We start from the raw sequence: 23,792 nt of genomic DNA on the forward strand, positions 1-23,792 counted from the left end.
GATCTTGGTGATGGTTACACAACAAACAGTACATTTACAAATGGTTAAAATAATGTGTATATTTTTACCACAATAAACAACATTCACAAAATCACTTAGCCTGTAACATCAATCCTTCCAATTTTAATTATTTCTAATAAGTATTTATAACTAGCTTATTCAGTTAGGAATGATTTTCTAAAGACAATTCAGTTAATAAATCAAATTCCTTACTCAGAAATATATTGGCATTTACTTCATTAGGGAAATACTCTGGGGACAGGAGGAAGCTTCTAAAACCTGTAAATACGGTGAATGCACATACTCCCGACAATTCAATTTTCTTGACAGATATTGATCATTCCATTTCAACATAATTAATAAGAAAAATTAGCTTTCTAGAAAACTCGACTGGATTAGAATTCTGGTTCTGCTATTTTCTAGCCATTAAATTACTTAAATATGCCTCAATTTGCTCATCTGTAAAATCAGAATGATATTATCAAATATCATTCTACAATCAAATGAGTTAATACATGTGATGTGCAGAAAACAGTGCCTTCAAACATGAGTATTTAAGTATTACCATTATTTCTGTTATCACTCAGAAAAGGCATGAAATCACACTACTGTACTTCTAAAAAAAACCCCAATACAATGGAATTATTTTCTGGCTTATTAAACTTCAAAAGAAAAAGGCAGAAGACCATGATTAACCAGTATTTTCTATCAAGCTAGGGTTAGTATGACTACAAGGAACCACACTGAATACTTCTGCATTTCCAGAGGTCTCTTTCATCTTTGTCCCACTCTAAAACAAAATCTCTAATTTCCATCTATTATGGCTGGCAGTACTTCATCCTCTCTGTTACTAACTTGATTTCATGTACCATGTTTGTAGATGTGTAACAGTAGGGAAAGAAGACAATACATCTTTCCTCTGCCAAAAATCTGACAGTAAGTCTGGGATGAGAGTAGTCCCTATCGCCTCATAATTGTTAAAAGCTATTTACTTCATATGTTTCCTCTAATATGCCCAAACGAGTGAGCATTGGGGATACCAGAGGGACTCCAGATAATGGAGGGGAAATCTCAGCAAAGTTTGAATGGAAAACTAAGAGAGGAAGGAGGCTGAACTTGATTGATGAGTGGCTATTTCCAAATAGGTGTAAAAGTACGAATATAGCAAGGTTAGCCTGGGTATTAAGTGTCGGGAGGGGGAAAGGGAAATGAGGGGGGCGGAGAGGGCACCAAATACAGATTAAATGTGTAACATTTACTTTCAATCAAAAAAAAGTAGTGTTAAAATATGATAAAAAAATATTTAAAGTACTTTTCTGTAAATACCAGGTACCTGGCACTCAGCCTCCTAAAAGTAAATCAGTTCAAAACAAAGACCACAAGATTGAAATTTTAATTTTAGTCTCTTTGTAGGATATAATTTTTGAGCCTACTCAAATTATAAAAGTATCTTTGAAACTCTGTTCAAAACAAGTTAACATATGGTTCACAATTGAGTATGGATATATACATACATTATTTGCAACTTTAGTGATCACAATCATATTTTAGAGTCAAGTTTAGTATTTTTACATTCTTTTCTAATTTATAATATCATATGCTATACTAAAATTGCAAACATATGCATATATATGTATATATCTTTTAGTGAGAATCTAAAAAATTAATATCTTTATTATTTTTATGCAGTGCAAGCAGTGCAAACAATCAAGATATTACTTTCAAATATGTTTTTCATTTAAACCCAAAATAGTAGCAAGACTCACGGGTTATTTTTCTTTCAAAAATCAAATGCTTTTTTTACTATTTACCTGGTGGTGGAATTAGAGGTGGAGCAGTGCTGACAGTTGGAGGAGGTGGAAGGAACGGAGGAGGTGGAAGGTGAGTGGGAGGAGCTCCTGGAGGGAAAAATGGAGGTGGTTTGCTAAAATTGTTGTCCACTTCAGTAGCAGATCGCTCAGAAAGAACCTAAAATTAGAACATAACTAATTAGAAAGACAAATAAATGCTCTTATCTAAGATCAATCTCAGCAAGGTAATTTAATCTAAATAATAAAATAAAAATAATTTAATTCACATACACATATTTTTAGGGTAATATTTACATGGTCTCTCTGTTATGTTTGCATAAAAATAATATATGTAAGTATACACTCACATGTATTTTATTTTCTTATTTTTTTTCAATTGGTTCTAGGAGTTGAACCCAGGTGCATTCTACCTGAGCTACACTCCAGCCCTATTTTATTATAAGATCTTCTCACTAAGTTGCTGAGGCTGGATGTGAACCTGTGATCCTCCTGTCTTAGCCTCCCATATATCGGAATTACAGGCATGTGCCGACATGCCTGGTGCACACATACGTGTGTGTGTGTGTGTGTGTGTGCGTGTGTGCGCGCGCGCGCGCGCGCAGTACTGGGGATGGAACCCAGGGGCATTCTACCTCCAAGCTATACCCCAGCCCTATTTTTGATTCTTTATTTTGAAACTGGGTCTCACTGAGTTGCAAAGGGCTACGTAGCTAAGGCTGGCTGCAAAACGCAATCCTCTTGTCTCAGCCTCCCAAATGCTGGGATTATAAGCGTGCGCCACCACTCCTGCTTCATACTTTTTAAAACACATTCAAAGAGCTAGGCATAGTGGTGCACGCTTGTAATCCCAGTGCTTGGGAGGCTGAGACAGTAGAATCGCATAGGTTCAAAACTATCCTCAGCTACTTAGTGAGGCTCTCAGCAACTTAGTGAGACCTGTTTCCAAATAAAGTATAAAATAGGTCTTGGAGTGTAGCCCAGAGGTAGAAAAGCCCCTCGGTTCCACCCCCAGCACCACAAAAAAATAACTAAAGAAAAAAATAAAACACATTCAAGCCTAGAAAAAATAACTGATGACAATGAAAACTTTTAATAAGATATAATTAAGTAATAAAAACGTTACAAACAAAAAATGCTCTAAGTATACAATGTAGCAAGCATTTTACTCACTGCCTAACCAAAGGTAAAGTATTTACATTAGTAAAATTAATAAAGTATTCACATTAAGGCAATGTAATCATTAATCACAGAAATTAACATGGTAGCAAGTCAGACATTTACTGTATCAGGGCCTGTTATCACCAGGTTGCAAAGAAAAACAATAATGAATGCATCAACAAGTCTGGAGTAACAGGGAGAAAAACATGTAACTTTTTCATGTGAGCCCTGTAACTTTAAGATCCAAAGTTCATTCTTGAAAAATAAAGTAGTGTTTGCAAAATACTAATATGTGTGAATAGGTAAGAGACAGGAACCATCAGTAACAGCCCAAACCTATTAAAAAACCAACAGAAAACACACCTAGACATTTAGATTTTAGACAAGCTGACTGAGAGTACAAAGGGACCTGGGAAATAGAAAAATATGTAAGGAAATGTATATTTAATTATACTTTTATTTTTTGCGGTACTGGGGATGGAACACAGCAGCATTTTACTTCTGAGCTATACCTGCAGCCTTATTTTGTAGTCCTTTTATTTTTGAAACAGTGTCTCACTGAGTTGCAAAGTGCCTTGCTAAATAGCTGAGGCTGTCAGCGAACCATCATGCTCCAGGCTCCACTCCCAATGCTGGGATTACAAGTATACCACCACACCTGGCTAATTTATACTTCTTGAATCTTTGCTCCATACAGCACATCATTTAAATATAATCTCTCTTTCATTAACTCTTTCTGTATTTAAATACAGTAATTTCTGTAAGGCTTATAACCAATTTCTTTGAATATGGAACAGAATTATTTTTAAAAATCTTGGCATATTAATGGTAGAAAGAAAAAGAGACTACCATTTTAGAAATAATTAGGCTTGAGCCAGGCATGGCCAGCATTTGGGAGACTGAGACAGGACGATTCAAGTTCGCAGCCAGCCTCAGCTATTTAGTGAGGACCTTGGCAACTCAGTGAGACCCTGTTTCAAAATAAATAATAGAAGCTGGGCGTGGTGATGCAAGCTTGTAATACCAGCATTCGAGAGACTAGAGGATTGAGGTTCAGGGACAGTGTCAGCTATTTGTCGAGGCCCTTCACAACTCAGTGAGACCCTGTTTCAAAAATAAAAAGACTAGCCCGGTGTGGTTGGCACAGGCTTGCAATCCCTGTGCTTGGGAGGCAGAGAGGGGTGGATCAGGCAGGTTCAAAGCCAGCCTCCCTAACTTAAGAGTGTTTCCAAATAAAAATATAAAATAAGTCTGGGAGTATAGCCTAGGGGTAGAAGGGTTCCATCCCCAGTACCACCAAAAAATAAATAAATTTTAAAAAAAAAGACTAAAAAAACAGGGCTGGGGGGTACAGCTCGGAGGTATAATGTCCCTGGGTTCCATCCCTGGTACTGCCAAAAAAGAATAAAAAATATGGCTGGGGGTGTGGCTCAGAGGTAGAATGTCCCTGGGTTCAATCCCCAGTACCACACACACAAAAATTAATAATAATAAGGATAATAATAATAATAATAATAAGGCTTAAAGATACTAAAGAGAGCCAGGCGTGGTGGTGCACGCTTATAATCCCAGTGAAGCCAGCCTCAGCTACTTAGTGAGGTTCTCAGGAACTAAGTGAGACCCTGTTTCCAAATAAAATATAAAACAGGTCTGGGAATAGAGCCCGGAGGTAGAAAGCCTCTGGGTTCCAACCCCAGTACCACACAAAAAAAGGGCTTCCATTCAGTTACTAGGTAATACAAACATAAAAGTGCAAATATTAATATGCATCAAGAGGGAAAAATAAAAACCTTACTAAGGAATATCCAAAGATTACAAGTTCTAAATGGAAAAGCTTTTATAATAAAAAGGGTGGCTTATTCCACATTTTAATTCTCCTTATAGAACTGAAAGCATCAAACTGACACAAATTAAATTACAAAGACATGATCCCTTATTTAAAAATACAATGGATTTTTAAATACTAAACCTGTATGTTGCTGTTTTCATTTGCTCGCCGCCTTCCTTCTACTCGGCTAATAGTTATAGTCTGACCGATAACATCAATTGCTCCAGGTAATCTCCTATAACAGAAATTGGATCCATTCAGTTTCACATAATTAGATGCCCAAAAATAATAGGCATTAAGTGAGAAAAATTAAAATGTTTTGTGATGTATTTTAAAACAGAAACAAATACAAAGAATTTTACTGATAAAATCTGACTAGTTTGCACTGTGATAAAAAAATGTTTCATTCACAAACTACAGCTGACACAACCAGCAATGACGATGTTATTTTTTAAGTATTTGTGTAACTTCTTCTAAGTTCACTATTTCTTTTCTTAACTTTCATAGCACTGAATCGGATAGCAAATTCTAGACAAAATTTGCGTCACTACATTGTGACAAATAAGATTCTATCACATAAGCTTTTAAAAGTTCACCTAAAAAGTCTTAAAAAGGAATAATGCTCTTTTAGACACACAGACAATATTCTCATTTGTGATATATTCCAAGCATTGAAAAGCATAAGATAGAAACTATTTTAACTTCTGATAATTTGCAAAAAGACAAAAAAAGAAAACTCAAAATACTTAAAAGCCAGCCCTATCTTCAGTTTATACAATCTTTTTAAAATCAAATAAATGATTATATGAAAAATTTACCACAATAAAAATGCTGCAAACTTAACAGAAAAACCTAGCAAATTAAATTTTTTAAAAATTTAAATGTTAAAAGACACTTTGTAGCTGAGGAAGGACTTTGTAACAAGATACAGAAGTTACTTGTAGAGATAAGCAATAAGAAGTGGGTGCAAAGTAGGTGAATTTCTGTTCATCTTTCAGTCCTAAGAAAGTCCATCTTTAAAGTTTTTAGGCAAAGTAAAACAAATAAAATATTGTAGATCCTTCCAGAAATAGTAAGTTAGGTTCCTAGAATGACTAACAAGTTATGATTTTTTTTGAATGCCAAACCTGTTTAACCCCAACCTCACAAAATTCCAAATTTTCAAACCCAACCTCAAGCTTCTAAACCCCCCTTCCTTTCAGCTATGTTTTCTTCCAGCAAAATACCTTACCTTTGAGAAATTTAAGACCTTATTGGAAATAATGGATCAAAGTCTGTCTCAAATGAACCTTAAGGCACTCCACAGTAATTTTAACTCATAAAAATAAAGACCCTATTATTAAAAGTATGTAACAACACTTGAATTGTCAAGCACATAATCAATGCTATCTCCTGCCGATTTAAGAATGCCCTTCCACCTCCCTCCCTCCCTCCCCTTTTTGCAGTATTGGGGATTGAACTCAGGAGTATTCTATCTCTGAGCTACACCCCTAGTCTCCCCCCCCCCAGGGATGGAACCCAGGGGCATTCTACCTCCAAGCTACACCCCTAGTCCTATTTTTTATTCTTTATTTTGAAGCAGGGTCTCATTGAATTGCAAAGGGCCTCACTAAGTAGTAGCTGAGGCTGTCCTTGAACCGTGATCCTCCTGTCTCAGCCTCCCAAATGCTGGGATTACAAGAGTACGCTTGAAAATTCTTTATTTTTTGAAATAGGATCTCACTAAGTTGCAGAGGGCCTCATTAAACACTGGAGGCTGGTGGCGAACCTGTGATCCTCCTGTCTTAGTTTCCCAAGTACTGAGATTACAAGTGTGTACCACCACACCCGGCTTTCTCTATAATTTTAATCGTTTCTATGAACAATATCTATGTGATTCAAAGTTCTAATATTATGCCTGGATCAATTACTTCCTAGGTTCCTTAATGATCTCAAAGATAAAGAACAATTTTAATTAACTTACAACCTCCAATAATATAACAGGAAGTATCTCAACATTCAGACAGGAAAAGTCCAAATCCTCTAAGATAAAACAAATAATCCTCCCATTTCTACCTTAAAACTTAAAATAATAAAGAAAAAAACTATGCTCACCACCACTTCATGTCAAAGCACACACCATCAGCCCTCTGATCTACATAACTCTCAGATACCAACATCCTGCCAGATACAGGTATATAGTGAGGCCAGAATTTCCTTTACTGTCCTAGACTTCATTCTCAAAATCTGAACTTCCAGTGTACTTATCTTTTCTACTCTTTTCTATTCCTAATTGTAGGATTTCTCCCCGTTTATACTTTTTAATTTACTCTCATCAACATCAAATTTTCCCAAGTAGGTTTGGATTTGCAATTTAGATTGTTTTAGTAGTAGTAAAAATTAAATCTACATAAAAGACAACTTTTCTGTTAAGGGGGTAGATTTCTATATGCTGTCTTTTGCCAATGATCTCTAAGGACTTTTAGATTTCAAAAATTCAAAGACACATGAGAGTATTCATTCCCTAAAAGTTTATCTTATTATGGTCATAGAAATCTAACTAGTGTTTTTTCCCCCGGCTTTAAGTAAATAAAAGCTTGAAAATCACTGAAGATTCAAAGTGGCAAATACTATGTTTCTAAAAACATTCAACGGAGAAATCAGTCCTAGTAAGTGTACATCCTTAGAAGGAAGTTCAGAAATTTCAATGTTTTATATTTTAATAAGACCTCCAGGCCCAGGCATTTATCAAATTGATTTACCTTAAATAAATCAGAAATGAAGTTTAACATTTTGCTCAGAAATATTTTTGACAGATACATCGTATATACCAAAGTAACCAAAAGCACATCACATTTAATATAGATGAGTAATTTAAACATCCAATGTTTAAATGTCACATCATGGAAAACAATATTGGACCCCTATTACTCCATGGAAGTTGTTCTCTCCTCCACCCCCTCACACCCCAAGAGCCTGGGGTCAAATCAAGGGCTTCAGCATGCTAGGCAAGCACTGTAACCACTGAGCTATACCCGCAAATCTTGTTTGGAAGTTCTTGATGGAGAGGTTGTCTCATAGCATAAAAATGTTTAGTAGAACTCACTATGAGAAAATCTACTGTAACTTATATTTCCACATAGTGTAGATTTAACTGAGCCTATCAATTTGTTCAAAAAGGCAGACAGCTAATGCTAGTATCATGAGCCTCTTCTCTGTATTAGGCACAAACATCTAGTAAAATGCTGGGAAAGAGAAACTAAATGCAGGATATGAGTTAATCTACAATTTAAATAGATCATCAATTTTTACAAGAGCTTCTACCTTCCCTCCTGGGACAGGTGAATGTGAATGGAATTAAATTAACAAGTCATTTGATGATTCTGATATCCCAGAAATGATATGAAGGCTGCTTGCAGAGGTGCCACAAATTTTTTAAATGATGACTCAGTGCCAAGAAAAGCTAGATGAAAGATTAGTTGTTAATCTTTTGCCATAATTTTATCTGTGAACTATTTATTTTTAGTGGTCAAAGAACATCATTAATACAGAAGTCATTAAAGTACATAAGAAAAAACAAGCATTTCATCTGAAGTTCACTTTTCCTGGTAAGAATAACAATCATCGTTTTTTTTAAAACACACACACACACAGCCCTATATTTCTTAATATTTTTATTTGTAAACAGTCTTGCTAAGTTGTTGAGCATCTCACCAAGTTTTTGAGGCTGGCTTAAACCCAGGGTCCTCCTATCTCAGTCTCCCAAGTACTATGATTACAGAATTACGCCACCACGCCCGGCTGGTATTTTTTATACATACTTGTATTTTGCATCAGTCTCACATCGTAATGTAGTTCAGCAAGATAGTGACATGCATGCATATCGCACTTAGTGAGCTCATGCAATTTACAGAGTATACTATGTGTTAGATAAGCACTGTTCTACAAGTACTTTACATATACTTATTCCTCACAATATTCCTACAAGGCAGCAACTATTAAGATTCTATTTACAGATCAGAAGGAAGAAACTATCCCTTTTGAGTCTACTTAACAGAAAGTATATAGAGTACAAAACTCAATATAAAATACATTTTGCATAGCCATCCAGAACACACACATTACTAACAAGCAAACTATAGTTTCATGAAACAAGGCTTACTATAAAGGAAAAAGCGTAACTCTGAAATCAAATGATTATATTAATACTTAAGTATAACAGGAAAAAAAACAAAATAAACAATATAAAACCAAGAATGCTGGTTAGAACCACCAAATTGATTTCATAATCCACTAAAGGATTCCAATCTAATGCTGAAATAGAGACAAAGTTTCCAATATTACAACAAAAACAAAAGTGAACTTCACAGAGCTGTTTTTCAAAATGTTCTTCAATGCTGTGTGTAGCAAAACAACAATGTACAATTCAATAAAAGCAATTTAATTAGGAGAAGCAAAACAATGTGGTTGGAGTATTTATCCCTCTTAATTGTGAGGCTTGATCTAAGGATTTAATTATGTTCTTGAGAGCAAGAGTTCTTTAACTGGCACACATGGCATTATATAAGAAGGATCAGGAGGTTCCTAAACCTAAATAAATGGATGTGTATACATGTAAGTTTCAAACAAGAGATCACAATTTGTATCCAATTTTCAAACAAGTTTTTCCTTCAAAGAAAATTCAGAACCACTACTCTAAAGGAATGAATCAATCTCATATTCTTGTGAAAATCTATGAATGTTTTCATAGAGCTTCTAATAATTGAGCAGCAGACAGTTCAAAGTGGTCTATTCTCTAGAAAAAAAAATCTAAAATGTAGTCATTTCACATTCTCTCCCAAGTTGAAGACAGATGCAATTGGCATGATGTCTTGCTCAGGTCATATACTTGCACAGGAGGCTGTAAACAGTTTCTCAAGAATATTGATATCAGTACCGGGCATGGTGGCGCACGCTTGTAATCCCGCACTTGGGAGGCGGAGACAGGAGGATCCCGCAGGTTCGAAGCCAGCCGCGCTGGCTTAAGAGACCCTGTTTCCAAATAAAAAGTATAAGATAGGTCTGGGAGTGTAGCCCTGACGCAGAAGGGTTTTCAAGAACCCAGTACCACCAAAAAGAAAAAGAATATTGATATCATATCTTCTAAGCTACAGTAGAAAAGAAAGAAGCCTTGAGAGAAGAAAAAATGGAATTAGAAACACAAAAGGGGAGGAAGACATTTGAGATGGATTGCTGTGCACGAGCAGGAAGGACTTGGGGAAAATATTATGTTGCAGGATTTCTATGGGGCGAATATATTACCTAACATTCTGTTTGCAGCAAGGAAAACATAATCCAACCACTAATAGTGGTTACCAACCAGAACACTTTCAAAAAGGCAGAGGATATAAATTAAATGATAACCACATAAATAAAAGGACTTTATAAGGCTGTAAAATGTTATGCAAATGTCAGTTCTCAGTATAGCTAAATCTAACATTTTACTTTAAAAAAGTACAAGGTACTCTGCTAGCATTTGGTTTTAATCTTTATGCCAATTAAGATTAAGTCTCTAAGACAATGATTCTCAAACATGTCTGGACAATCAGAATCACCTGGGGAAGCTTTTAGGCATCCTCATGCCCAGTATGTACAACACATTAGAATTTTGGGACCAAAACATCAATACTTGTTTGAAGCTTCATAGTCCAACATCCAGCCAGAGTAAAGACTACGATTCTAAGGGCACATGCAAGGAACAGACTTAAGACATTTTGTTCTCTTCTAGGAATAACTGGGAAGGTGATCAAATCAAATAATTAACTGTTACCTAATAATCACAAAATAATGCCCATTTAAGGTCTGTTAATTAAGGTAAGAATGTAATTTATTACATATTTTATATTGATCTTTTATTTTTGTGAACTGACATAACTCTATATACTGCATACACAATTTATAAAGAAATTTTAATATATACTAATATTTAGGTGACGATATGTTAATCAAAATCCCCTTAAAACATATCATACATCCAAGATAAAAACCATGAAATTTAAAACTGTCTTCAGGACATGCAACTTATTTTCTCTGAGCATCTTTTCTCCTGAGTTCTATTTTATTTTTTACATTGAAACAGGGTCTCACTAAGTTGCTGAGATTCTTGATAAATTGCTGCAGCTGGCCTCAAACTTGCACTCCTGTCTATGCCTCCCCCAAGTACTGGAATTACAGGTGTGTAGTATCACACAGCTTTAGCACCATTTTTTTTTTAAAGTGATAAAGCCTGTGATAAAAAGAGAGGTAAGCAAAATTAACACTTACTGAGTACCTAACCTTATCTTTGCAGTCTTGTAATAGGTGCTTTCACAAGCTTACAAGTTATTTAATCCTTATAACCACTGCAGATAATGTATAAATCCAGTTTATTTCATTGATATACAAAGAAGCTATCTTGAATGGTAAAGTTGCAGTATCAGACTCAGTATGCTCTTCTTAACTGGAGATATTCTTCCCCTTCTTTTAGAACAGTATTTACCACACATGTTCTGGCGCATAAATTTTTGAAATATTAAGTCACGTTTTAAGCCCTACTTACAACAACACAAAAAACCTTGAATGCTTAAAGGTGAAATACACTTAAAATGAACTAACTGGAGGTCATAAATGTGTTTGTTAATGCGATCACATTTACTCACTTTTGTACAGGATTTGCCATAAAGCTTTACTTGCCATATTCATGCTTAAGCTCATCTTTTAAATATATCAGTGACAGCATAAAACACAGGTCTCTGGGAAATATTTTTAAAAAGTAACAACCTAATATGTCCAATCACATAAAATTTAATAAGCTACACACTATAGCAACATGCACTGTTTAATCAAATGCCACATAAACATAAAAAATTGATCGTGTAAGAAAAGATGAAAAGGTGACTGTTAGATACAATGTTCCTTAAACAATAGTTCCTTGTAAGTGGCACAAGCCAATTTAAATATATTAATCATGCAATATAAAAATGAAATTTTTATTCTTCCTCATTGAAGAATCTAAATCAGTTAAGTATTATGATAAAAGAACACAAACAAGCTTAACATAACCTAAATTTTGAAACATAATTATTTAAAATAACAAGGACTTGTTACTGTAAATGAAAAAATAAAGAAACAAACTAAATGTTACTGTTAGGTTATAGCTATTACTCAATCCACTAATGAACTGGTAATGTATCAACTTCATTTTTCTGTATTCACTGCTTCATTCTTCTTACTAATGGGCAAACTCTTACAAATTTAAATTTATAAAAAAAATTTCATTGTTATATAGTTAGCATGAATAATACTGTTAAAAATATGAAAAACACTGGTACATAATTTCAGTGATTGATGTGATGGTAAGAAGTCCAAATCTTCAAATATAATTACAATGTCTCAGACTTCACATTACAGTTACATTAAGAGCTGGAATCTAGTTGTCTATCTTATACGGTGTTACTCTCAAAATACACATATAATGTGTTAAAGAGGAAAAAATAGCTTTTACCTAACGTATTTACTTTTGAAACTTTCAAAATCCACAGTATATACTAAAATACTTTCATATTTTTAATTACAAATATCTCCCAAGACTAACCATTAAATCAGAATAGAGTTTTCTGTATTTCCAAAGTACTTCTGTTAGGGATAGAGGGCAGTATGTAGGGAAAATTAATATAGATTAAGCCGAGATGTATCTTTTTCATATATGAAAACCACTGTTCTCCCTAAAAGCTAGCCATACTGTTTCAAAAACTAAAGTATTATATCAAAAGCCTAACATTAAAAAAAACTAAGTGATTGATATAAAAAGAAATCCAGATGTTAAAATAGTATAAAAGAAATAATTTTCATTAAAAATAATTGCATTTAGCTCGGCATGGCAACACATGCCTATTCTAAGAGCACTTGGCAGGCTAAGACAGAAGAATCACAGGTTCAATAACAGCCTCAGCAACTCTATGAGGCCATTAGCAACTTAGTGAGATTGTTTCAAAATTTAAAAAAAAATAAATAAAATATGGCTAGGGAAGAAGCTTTGATATAGTATGCCCCCTGAGTTCCACCTCCTGCCACAAAAAAAAAGTAAAAATCAGGATTTCAAGTATTTCTCTAGCTTTGCCTATAAAAGTTAACTTGCCCAAAGTGAAGGGATTCCGGTTTTGCTTCTTTCCCTTCACTACCTCTGAATTTAGTTGCCTAATTTCTCATGTCTCCTTTCCCATTGAAAACTAGGGATTAGTAACAAAATAGAAAATAAATAATTCCAGGCTAGAAGAAGCTTTCCCGAATACAGAATCTAGCACGTCATTTTACAAATATGGTAACAGAAGCATACATAGAGACTTTAGGGAATTCTCTTTTATCTATACAGGCAGTTACTGACAAAATTATACCCAATACTTAGGCCATGAAACTATTTTAAGAAAATTATTCTTCATATACAAAGATGGCCACGGTGCTACGGTAGTAGCATAATTAATGATGACCTATAATCAAAGTTCTTACTGTCTGGTAAACAGGATACTGATGTCGCTAACCAGGTTAATATCCAATTAGTAATAAAAAAAAATCATAGTACAAGTATTAAAACTTTGGGTTTCATGAAAGAAATGTGAAAATAATCATACACTTTATTCCACATTTGTCAGATCTAACTGTTCTTCATTTAAAATAACTCTTGAAAGTGTAGTGAGGCATATGTGTAATCCCAATTATTTGAAAGGCTAAGACAGGAAGATTGTAGATTCAAGGCCAGTCTCAGCAACTTTTCAAGATGCTCAGCTACTTAGACCCTATTTCAAAATGAAAAGTAAAACAGGGCTGGAAGTCTATCTCAGAAGTAAAATGCCTCTGGGTTCAGTCCCCAGTAACTAAAATGAATGAACGAACACACACACACACACACACACACACACACACACACACACACACACACCGATTCGCTAAACTAATTCTCTCCTACTAGAAAATCCTATTGAAGCAAAATAATTTGTTTTTTTGTTTTTGTTTTTTGATGCTGGGGATTGAATCTAGGAGCATTCTCTCTCCAAGCTACAGCCCTTGGCCTTTTAATTTTATTTTGAAACAGTGTGTTCCTAAATTGTTGAGATTGGCTGTGAACCTATGATCACAACTGTCTCAGCATCCCAAGTACTGGGATTACATATGTCTGTTACCATTCCCAAAGCAAATTATAAATTCTTGCAACTCATGAGAAATATAAGACTCCATAGAAAAAGAAATCTAAGGCAGTCAAATTTTTATAGTGTTTTTTTTCTTTGCTTTTAAGGGGATTATGATCAAAGGTATCTTATAATTTACATATGTAAAAGTTTTTAATTTAAAACACGGTAAGATCAAGCTGCACAGAAGAAAGCCTAAAATTCTGTAACAAAGGTAAAACAAAATCAAAATTATCCCCTATATAACCAGTTATTTAAAACCTCAAAGAGGCTGGGCATGGTGGTGCACGCTTGTAATCCCCGCACTTGGGAGGCTGAGACAGGAGGATCACACAGGTTCAAAGCCAGCCTCAGCTACTTAGTGAGGCTCTCAGCAACTTAGTGAGACCCTGTTTCCAAATAAAATATAAAACAGGTCTGGGAGTATAGCCCGGAGGTAGAAAGCCTCTGGGTTCCACCCCTAGTATCACCAAAAAAAAAAAAAAAAAAAAAAAACCTCAAAGAGTATATTTGGAAACAATCTTGGTCTATATTTTTATGTCAGGCATCAAAGTAAAAATATCAGACTGATTACTGTTGGCATTGCATATCCATATCCCCACACAATTGCTTCTCATTACACACTTAAGGAATAAAATTATTATTTTCATCGTATAAGCTAGGAGAAATAATTCATTTATAGTAGCATGTTTTGTAAATGTAAAATTTAGAACACAAGCCAAAATTCTATGTAGTAAAATGAGTCTATGTATAGTGACAGCAAAAGAAATAGACTATCCTAGGACAGCTGGTAGACCCACTTAATGGAATATCATGTTTATACAGTGCAGTTGGGTACCCATATTGGAAAGATTTTACAGATCCTAAATATGGCTCAAAGAAGAGTAGCGAAAACCTTCTGGGGATATTTAATAGGATATGGTAGAAAAAATAATCAACCAGCAGCCAGAGGAGAGAAAATAAATAGTTACAGTGTTGTTCAATGCAATTTATTATATATTATAAAAGTTTTAAAAGCATGATAATCAAGACACATGCTAGGTCTTAATAAAGTAACTAAAATATCTGCAACTGTAGCCTATAAAAGGGGGGATAAAAATAATCAAAATTTGTTATCTTACGAATGAGACAAAACACCACCACAGACCTAAACATCAGGGAATATCCAATGTTTAAAAATAGCCTTACCTTAGATCAGGTGATTCGGCTCTTCCATATCGATCCTGCCATTTCCCAACACTTGAATTGGCTTTTCTGGAGGCAGTACTTGTCTGAGATTGAGAAGAGGTGCTGTTTCTGGTGAGATAAATTTTCTATGTTTTTTTCTCATTTTTCTTATATAAGATCGCCTCTTCTTCCCTTGTTCTATTTTGCCTTGTTTTTCTTTCTTTCTCTCTCTCTTTTTTTTTTTTTTTTGTAGTATTAGAGATGGAACCCAAAGGCTACATTCCCAGACCTATTTTATATTTTATTTGGAAACAGGTCCCACTAAGTTGCTGAGAGCCTCACTAAGTAGCTGAGTTTGGCTTCGAAACTGCATGATCCTCCTGTATCAGCCTCCCAAGTACTGGGATTACAAGCGTGCGCCACCACGCCCAGCGACATGCTTTTTCTAAAGTCATTTAGCATGTTCCTACAGCATTATCCTTTCCAAGTCATATGAAACATCTGCTGTGGTACTAAGACAATTAGTGACATTTAGCTATAGATGTGTTATATCAATATTTTACTAACTCTAGAATACTGTTAGAAATATAATTCAATGCAGGTAGTATTAAGTGCAGAAATAAGAAAAGAATCACAGCTTGTTTCAAGTTAAATTATCAAGAAACAAATTTCTGTGCCTCTATGAATTAATAACATTAGTTTCTACAGTTTCACAAAATCTAATTCAATTTTTTGGTATTTCTTGGCCAGGTGTGGTGATGCACACCTATGACCTCAGTACTTGGGAGGCTGATACAGGAGGATCGATTTTTTCCTACCATTCTTCAATAACACATATAAGTATTGTTAGTGCAACCAGTTACCTAACAGCAACATTCAGATGTTTCCTAGAAAGCTATAGTAAATATATTTTATTAAAATTCCATTTTGCAGTAACAACTCTTTCAATGTAAAATTCCAAGGAAAGTTAATTTTATCTCCAGTGACACATTCAATAAAAAGTTCATCTAAATATACCCTTAACAATTACTTAAAACTGTTCTTTTAAACAAACTGGAATATATATATTCTCATATATCTGCTTATTTGTGTAAAAAGAAACACAAACAAATGAATCAAAAACTAAATAAAATTAAATTTGTTAATGACAGGAGTGAAAGAAGCAGAAAAAAGAGTGACAAGTCTTTGTATACCTTGGATACAGAGATACACCCTTTGCTTTTGGAACTGTTTTAAATGTTTTATATATGTAATAACTAATATTATATGAGTACTGAAGAAAAAGAAATGCTAAAAGTGAAAGCAAGCAGACACAATGAATAAATTTAGGTAATTACACTTATCCACTCTGAAAAACTTTTGAACACAGTATTTTCATTATTCATCTTCATTAAGAAGAAAGAAAATACTGCAAATAAAATTTGAACTGTATTTCATGGATTTGTTTTTGTAATGGTGAGTGTAAAAGTTCTGAATCTATTTTGTGTGTACTTAAAATGAGCATGCATACTAAAGTTGAGAGCCAATTTCTTACTGAAAAGTGAGATGAAAATGGAATAGAATGGAAGTAAGAAAGCCAGGCATGGTGGCACACGCTTGTAATTCCAGCATTTGGGATGCTGAGACTCAAGGATTGCGTTCACGGACAGCCTCAGCTACTTAGTGAGGCCCTCCGCAACTCAGTGAGACCCTGCTTCAAAATAAAGAATAAAAAAATAGGGCATGGGGTGTAGCCTGGAGGTCAAATGCCCCTGGGTTCCATCCCCAGACCCACCAAAAAAAAAAAAAAAAAAAAAAAAAAAGAATTCTGGTTGAAATGAATTTTAAAAATATTTAAATTTTAGACAAATATGCTTATGACAATTTTTATGAAATTGCTAATTTTTTTTCTAGCCCCAGGTGAGGAAAAGATATGAAATAATGATATTCGAGTACATTGAGAATAGTTAGTTAGCACCCTGATTTTAATTTTTAATTACAATTTACCTGCTAAACAGACAAGAGTGCCTTCAAGAAATGGCTGCTTGTTGAGAAGCAGAGAAAGTATAAGATAAGCCTGAAACATCTTGACAAAAGAATAAAGCATTTAAAAAAAAAATGATGGGGATGTATCAAAAAGTTAAAGTAGCCAGTTTGAAGAGGCTCCACTGACCTAACAATTTAAGCATCAAAATGACTCACAATATATAAATCATATGTATGGTTTATACACCACATACAATACACATAAAATACATCACATAAGCATCACATACATTGTCACTCATAAAATAAGAATTAATGATCTAAGTGATCAACCATAAGTGAGGCAGTTAGAAAAACCTCAAAGTAGAATGTGAACTAATTAATAAATGTAAAGAGAAATGAGTTAAATAATCACAATTTGGTAGCCATTATTATTTTGTAGCCATTATAGTAGTAACTGATTATAGTAAAATTATCAATGGATGGGAAGTCAAAGATAAACCAGATATTTAAGCCATTTCCCCACAAAACTATTAAATACAGAGGGGAAAACAGTAACTTTGCAGTAGAAAAACCCAAAGAACACTATTAATAATAATTAAACCTATCATTACAGTCGGGTGTGGTGGCACACACTTGTAATCCCAGCATTTGGGAGGCTGAGACCAGATGAGCATGGTTCGCGGACAGCCTCAGCTACTTCTTAATGAGGCCCTCTGCAACTTAGTGAGACCGTTTCAAAATAAAGAATTAAAAATAGGGCAGGGGGTATAGCTCGGAGGTTGAATGCCTCTGGGTTCTTCTATCCCCAGACCCGCAAAAAAAAAAAAAAAAAAAAAACCCACTATCATTACTAATAAAATAATGGAGCAAAATGATATCATGTACCTCCAGGATGATATAAAGACACAAGATGACTTACAAAGCAAAGCCTGAGTGTAATGAGGAGACAGCAAGCAAACAGACTGAAGGACAGTCTATAAAATAACTGAACTTTTAGCAAATTAAATGTCACAATGAACAATGAAAGGCTGAAATCTAAAGCTGTTCCAGATTTAAAAGAAATATAGAGGGAAAAAAACTGAATATGACCCAGACTGAATCCTAAATCCAGAAGGAAAGAAAAGAAATGCAGAAAAGGACATGACTGGGATAACTAGCAAAAATTACAAACTGTATAGATAAAGTATCATCAGATTTTTCTCACTTTGATAACTGTGTCCTATGATTATACAACCAATGTCCTTGTTCTTAAAAAATACAAGCTGAAGTATGTAGGGACAGAAGAGAATAAAGCCAACAATCAAACTTCAAATGGCTCAGAAAGAAAAATGTTTGAGAAATTACGAAGCAAATTATGACGCTAGTACCTAATTGATCTGTGTATGTGGAAGTTTTTGTACTTTCTTGCAGTTTTAAACTTTTGTCAATATAAAACATTAGGAAAATGAAAACAAGTGAAGGAGCAAAATGGACTTTGAGGAGAGGAGGGGACGGCAACGATCTGTTTACAGAGCTATGTGCTGGTTTTCGTAGGTATGTTGAGTTTGTAAAAACATCAAGAACCTTACTTTGCGTACAGTCACAATATGTCACCTTTCTGTATGTATGGACTTCAAAAACAGGTAAATAATAATAAAACTTTTAAATATTAAGCAGAAAATTCTTATATATTAAATAGAACATGTAAGCCAGGCATGGTGGCGCATGCTTGTAATCCCAGCACTTGGGAGGCTGAGAAAGGAGGATTGTGCAGGTTCAAAGCCAGTCTCAGCAACTTACTAAGACCCGGTTTCCAAATAAAATATAAAATAGGTCTGGGGGTGTAGCCCAGAGGTAGAAAGTCCCTGGGTTCCATCCCAATAACACACACACACACACACACACACACACACACACACACACACACACAGAACATGTAGTTTTAATACCAATTTTCTGGGCAGAACAGAGTTAGAAACCCAGCATTTCTACTGACAAAAGTAAAAACCCAAATTTATAGCAGGGTGTAGTGGCACACACCTGTAATCCCAGTACTTGGGAAGCTGAGACAGTAGGAGCACAGGTTCAAGAACAACCTCAGCATGCAATAAGACTCTCATCAACCCAGGAAGACCCTGTTTCCAAATAAGAAATAATGGAAGTGTAGCTTGAAGGCAGAATGCCTCTAGGTTTGATCCTCAGTAACACACACACACACACACACACACACACAAAACAACTTTTCATTAACATCTGTCTCTACATTAATGTAATCTACAATTTCAACATTGGAAATATAATGATTACATCAGTAGTTAGCTCATTACTCTTAAGTGTTTTACTGTCTCTATTATGTTTTTTGCTGTTTTTTGCAGTACTGGGGATGGAAGGCATTCTATCTCAGAGCTACATCCCCTGCCCTATTTTTAAGTCTTTTATTTTGAAACAGGGTCTCATTGAGTTGAAAAAGGCCTCTAAGTAACTGAGGCTGTCCACAAACCGCAGTCCTGTCTCAGCCTCCCAAATGCTCAGAGTACAAGCATGCATCACCATGCTCGGCTCTCTGTTAAGTTTTAATAAATGATATTACTGAGTCTTCTCCTTTAATAAAAGCCAACAAAATTTTACTTTCAAAGATTCTATACAATTTTTATAAATATAATGAGTAAATAGGGGGAAAACATCGTTTTTTTTTTTTTTAAGGGAAATACTTCACAATGACTGAAAGGTATCTTTGATCCAATGAAGATGAATCTAAGAAAGAATCTTTCCTGGTAAGCAGTGGGTAATGTCCTTTATATTCAAATGTATTAGTACTGACATGCTAGGTATGTTTCTATAGGTTGCATAAGGAATTATTGCTTTTTATTTAGTAGTGATGGGCTTGATTTCTCGGTTATTCCTTCATCAATTTTTTACTGCTCCTTGCCTATCTCTGTGCTCCCTTCTTCCCTTATCCATATCGCCTTAGTACCTTCACCTCTCATATCCTTGGTACATAATTATAATCACTCCTTCAAGTACATGCTTACTTTCTTTTTCACGACTTTTACCTGTTATAACCTATACTCCTGTTAAATATTAGTCTTTTGACTCTTCATGAATACACACATACCTGACAAAGGTGAGAAATATATACACAAGCTAACATGTCTCATTTTAAATGTCACTAATCTCTAGAAAAATTGGGGGGGGGGAAAGTTTCTCTCTACGCCATCAACTTTTCATTTGACTCATTCCCACAAGCACAGACAATTCTGTAATTTCTCCTATCTTGAAGAAAACCACTTCTTGACCCTATATTCCCTTTCAGCTACATCAACAAGCAATCCTACTCCTTTCCCTTGCTCACACACAGACCTCCTCTCTTCTCAATCCTTCAGTGCGTTTCACTAACTTCACTCTCTTACTCTGTTGGGCAAACAAAAGCAATTAGAGCTTTCATTTATTCCCATTACTAGTATCCACCTACCTACCTACTTGCACCGGGGATATGTATCCTGCATTCTCTCATGACCGTAAGTGAACTGTTTGCTGTGCATGCTCCTACTTACAGCTAACTTCACAAACTGCATATTATATGCCTTATTAACCATGACACAGTTTTACAACTACTGCCTCACTTCTTGTTCAACCATCAATTTCTCCTCCAGTAACTCAACCCTTCAGAATTTGAAATGTAGCAAATGTTTTCATTTTGAAAAACCTTCCCATCTCAAACTTCCCTCCAGATACTGTCCCAAAGTTAAAGCAAACAGTCTTTAAAACGTTTTTCTTTTTTCTTTCTTATTCCTCTCTTTCCATTCTCCCTTGAACCCACTCCAAAGTCTTGTACCACTGAAAACGATTCTGGTCAGGATCACCAATGACCTTCACATTGGAAAAGCCAAGAATCATTCTCATGCTTCACCTTCTTGACCAGTCATGTCTGTAGTTGATCATTCCTCCTTGAAACACTTCCTTCTAAAACACACACTGGTTTTTCTTTCTTTCACTAGTCATTCCTCCTGTCTTTTTACTGACTTCTCTTATTTTTCTGATGTGTAAGACAGTGAGTGCTTCAAGGGTCTGTACTTTTACCAGTTCCCTACTAGTACTTTTTTATGGTTTAATCCCATTTTATAACTTTAATAGAGCTGAAACAGTGATCACTCCAAATTATATCTCCAGCCAGGACTCTTCCCCTATATTCCAGATGCACATATTCAACTTTCCACTCAAATTTTCCATTTGTATGTGAGACAGACATTTCAATCTTATTGCCCTAAACTGAAGTCTTGATCTTTTCCCTCCAAATGCCATACTTCCTCTATCATCATCTCCACTTTAGTAATAACTCCATCATTCCAGCTAAGTAGGGCAAAAATTATCACTCATTCTTCATTTTATTTTCCCCATAATCTATACCCAATCTATCAACAAGGGCTACTGGCTTATCTTTTGAAATATATCCAGTATCTGCCTACTTCTCACCATCTCCACCACTATTACCTTGGTCCAAATCAAAACTATCACTTGGTTAGATCATTGGTTCAATTTCCCTAATGGCTGGTTTCCATCCTTAATCACTCTATAGGGTATTAATAAAGCAGCCAAAATGAGATTTTTACAAACCTAAATCTGATTATTTTACTGCTCGCCCAAAATCTGACATTGGCTTCTCATTTATTTCAATTATAGAAAAAGCCAAAGGTTTTTCTATATTTATCCTATACAATCCAACACAAATTTAAACACAAAACTACAGAAAAACTGCTACTGAATTTTAAATAGGTTAATTATAACAATAAGTATCTAGAGAATATTTCCTATGCACCAAGCTTTGTTTTAAAACATTTTATATAAATAAATGTACTTAATACACACAGCTATACAGTGAGATAAACAGTATTACTATATAATGAAGACTAGGAAATCCTGACCTTAAACACTTAAGGAACTTGCTCAGGGACATATACTATGAAGTCTCAAACCTAGAATCTGAACGCTACAAGTTTACTTCCAGATTCTAAATTTTTAATACCATTTGAAGCTACAGAACATCATAAGCTCAGTGAATTAAAGTTGACCTTTCAAATGAAAGAAAAAACCGGAGGAATGTTATCTATTAAAAAGATCAATATTCCTTGGATATCATAAATTTTTTAGTCATTTTGTAAGATTGCATTTCATTTATTTATTTAATGTATTTAGTACTGGAATTGAACCCAGGAGCATTTACCTCTGAGATACACCCACAGTCCATTTTTTATTTTGAAACAAGGTCTATCTATGTTGCTAATGGCCTAAGTTGTTGAGGCTGGCCTCAAACCTGCAATCCTCCTGTCTCAGACTCCCAAGTACCGGGATTACTGATGTGCACCACCATACCCAGCTGTATTTAACTTAAATAATAAACATATGGACATGTCTATGACAATCCACAAAAAATCTTGAATCATTTTTCTGACATTTTAGCTAAAAGCTTTAAGAATCTTTAAAGCTGAGCAAGATGCTCTCTCTTCCAGCATTAATATGTTGTGAAGTGCAATAAAAAACTAGAAGAATGAAAACAGAAAACTGCATAAAATAAATTTAAACATGGAAAACAAAAGGTAAATGATCTGACTAAGAATTAGTAATAGATCAGTTGATTTGTTTCAGATCCACACTTAAAGTCACTTTTATCTAACCCAATATTAAAACTGTTCACACTATCAACTCTCCTAGTCTAAGCCTCTCCGTTGTCATTTTCCTTTTATGGGATAATAGGGTAGATGTGTGTCACATTTGAATAAAAAGGACATTTTCCAGCATATATCTGCTTGCTACATCCAGTACTTTGTAAACACAAAACTAGGTACTATCACATAAAAAACAAAGAAAAATGCTTTAATTGAAAGACTTTCCAGGCAGAAATTTCTACAATCTCTTTTGAACTAATATCAGCCAAAAACCTTTAAGCTGATGGATTTAGACTTAGGAACTCCGATAAGTCTTTCTGTAAAAATAGGCACAAAAACAGCAAGATCACGGTGACCACTTGTCCTGAAAGTGGTCCTGTTTCTTTATACATGACCTGTCTACACACTGTGCTTCATTCTTGCTTGCCTCATACAGCATTCCAGGGTTTGTTGGTAGAAGACTGGGAGATCTTATATGCAGCACAAATACACCGCAGATACCAATGCATCACAGTAACTGAGTTACAACTGTCTAACTCACCTGCTTGGTGGAAGTCCAGTCTTGAATAACGATGGAGGAGAAGTAAACTCGGCTTTTGTAGATGGAAGTGCTGCTTCTTTCTCAGAATTTCCAGTTCTTCCCTGCTGTACCTTAAAGAAGGAAAAAAGAAAAAAAAAAAAAAAAGAGGGAAAAAAAAACCAGAGATATTAGTTTAACAGAACACTCAAACACAATGCACTGAACGTGTTAAAATTAAGTTTTAATTTGCAGTTAAATACACAGAATGTTTTATGACTGAATATTAAAGTATTTTAAATAAGCATTATGTGGAAGGCACTAAAGATGGATTACAAAATGAAAATGTTCCAGGTATTAAGAAGTTTGAGCCAGGCATGGTGGCACACACCTGTAATTCTAGTACTTGGAAAGTTGAGACAATAGGATCACAGGTTGGAGGCCAGTGTACAGTAACTTAACAAGACCCTTTTTCTTTCTTTTTTCTTTTTTTCTCACTGGGGATTAAACGTAGAGGCATTC

At 34.8% G+C, this 23,792-nt stretch overlaps 1 protein-coding gene across 47 annotated transcripts in view; it reads right to left on the bottom strand.

Moving 5' to 3' along the window:
* The window catches only part of FIP1L1 (factor interacting with PAPOLA and CPSF1), a gene marked incomplete at both ends in the record, with an annotated part of 75,490 nt that overhangs the window by 28,407 nt on the left and 23,291 nt on the right, over window positions 1-23,792 (bottom strand). For 22 of the 47 annotated variants that reach the window (XM_080698133.1, XM_080698152.1, XM_080698146.1 and 19 more), the window contains 4 exons: window positions 1,812-1,968; window positions 4,939-5,032; window positions 15,165-15,272; window positions 23,295-23,404. In XM_080698133.1, coding sequence (XP_080554259.1) covers window positions 1,812-1,968; window positions 4,939-5,032; window positions 15,165-15,272; window positions 23,295-23,404 — 469 coding nt within the window. The remainder of the gene's footprint in view (window positions 1-1,811; window positions 1,969-4,938; window positions 5,033-15,164; window positions 15,273-23,294; window positions 23,405-23,792) is intronic. The other 25 variants (XM_080698144.1, XM_080698156.1, XM_080698150.1 and 22 more) reach the window with 4 other exon arrangements.

This window comes from Muscardinus avellanarius (assembly GCF_963383645.1).
Source record: "Muscardinus avellanarius genome assembly, chromosome: 6".
In the NCBI taxonomy this organism is placed as follows: domain Eukaryota; kingdom Metazoa; phylum Chordata; class Mammalia; order Rodentia; family Gliridae; genus Muscardinus; species Muscardinus avellanarius.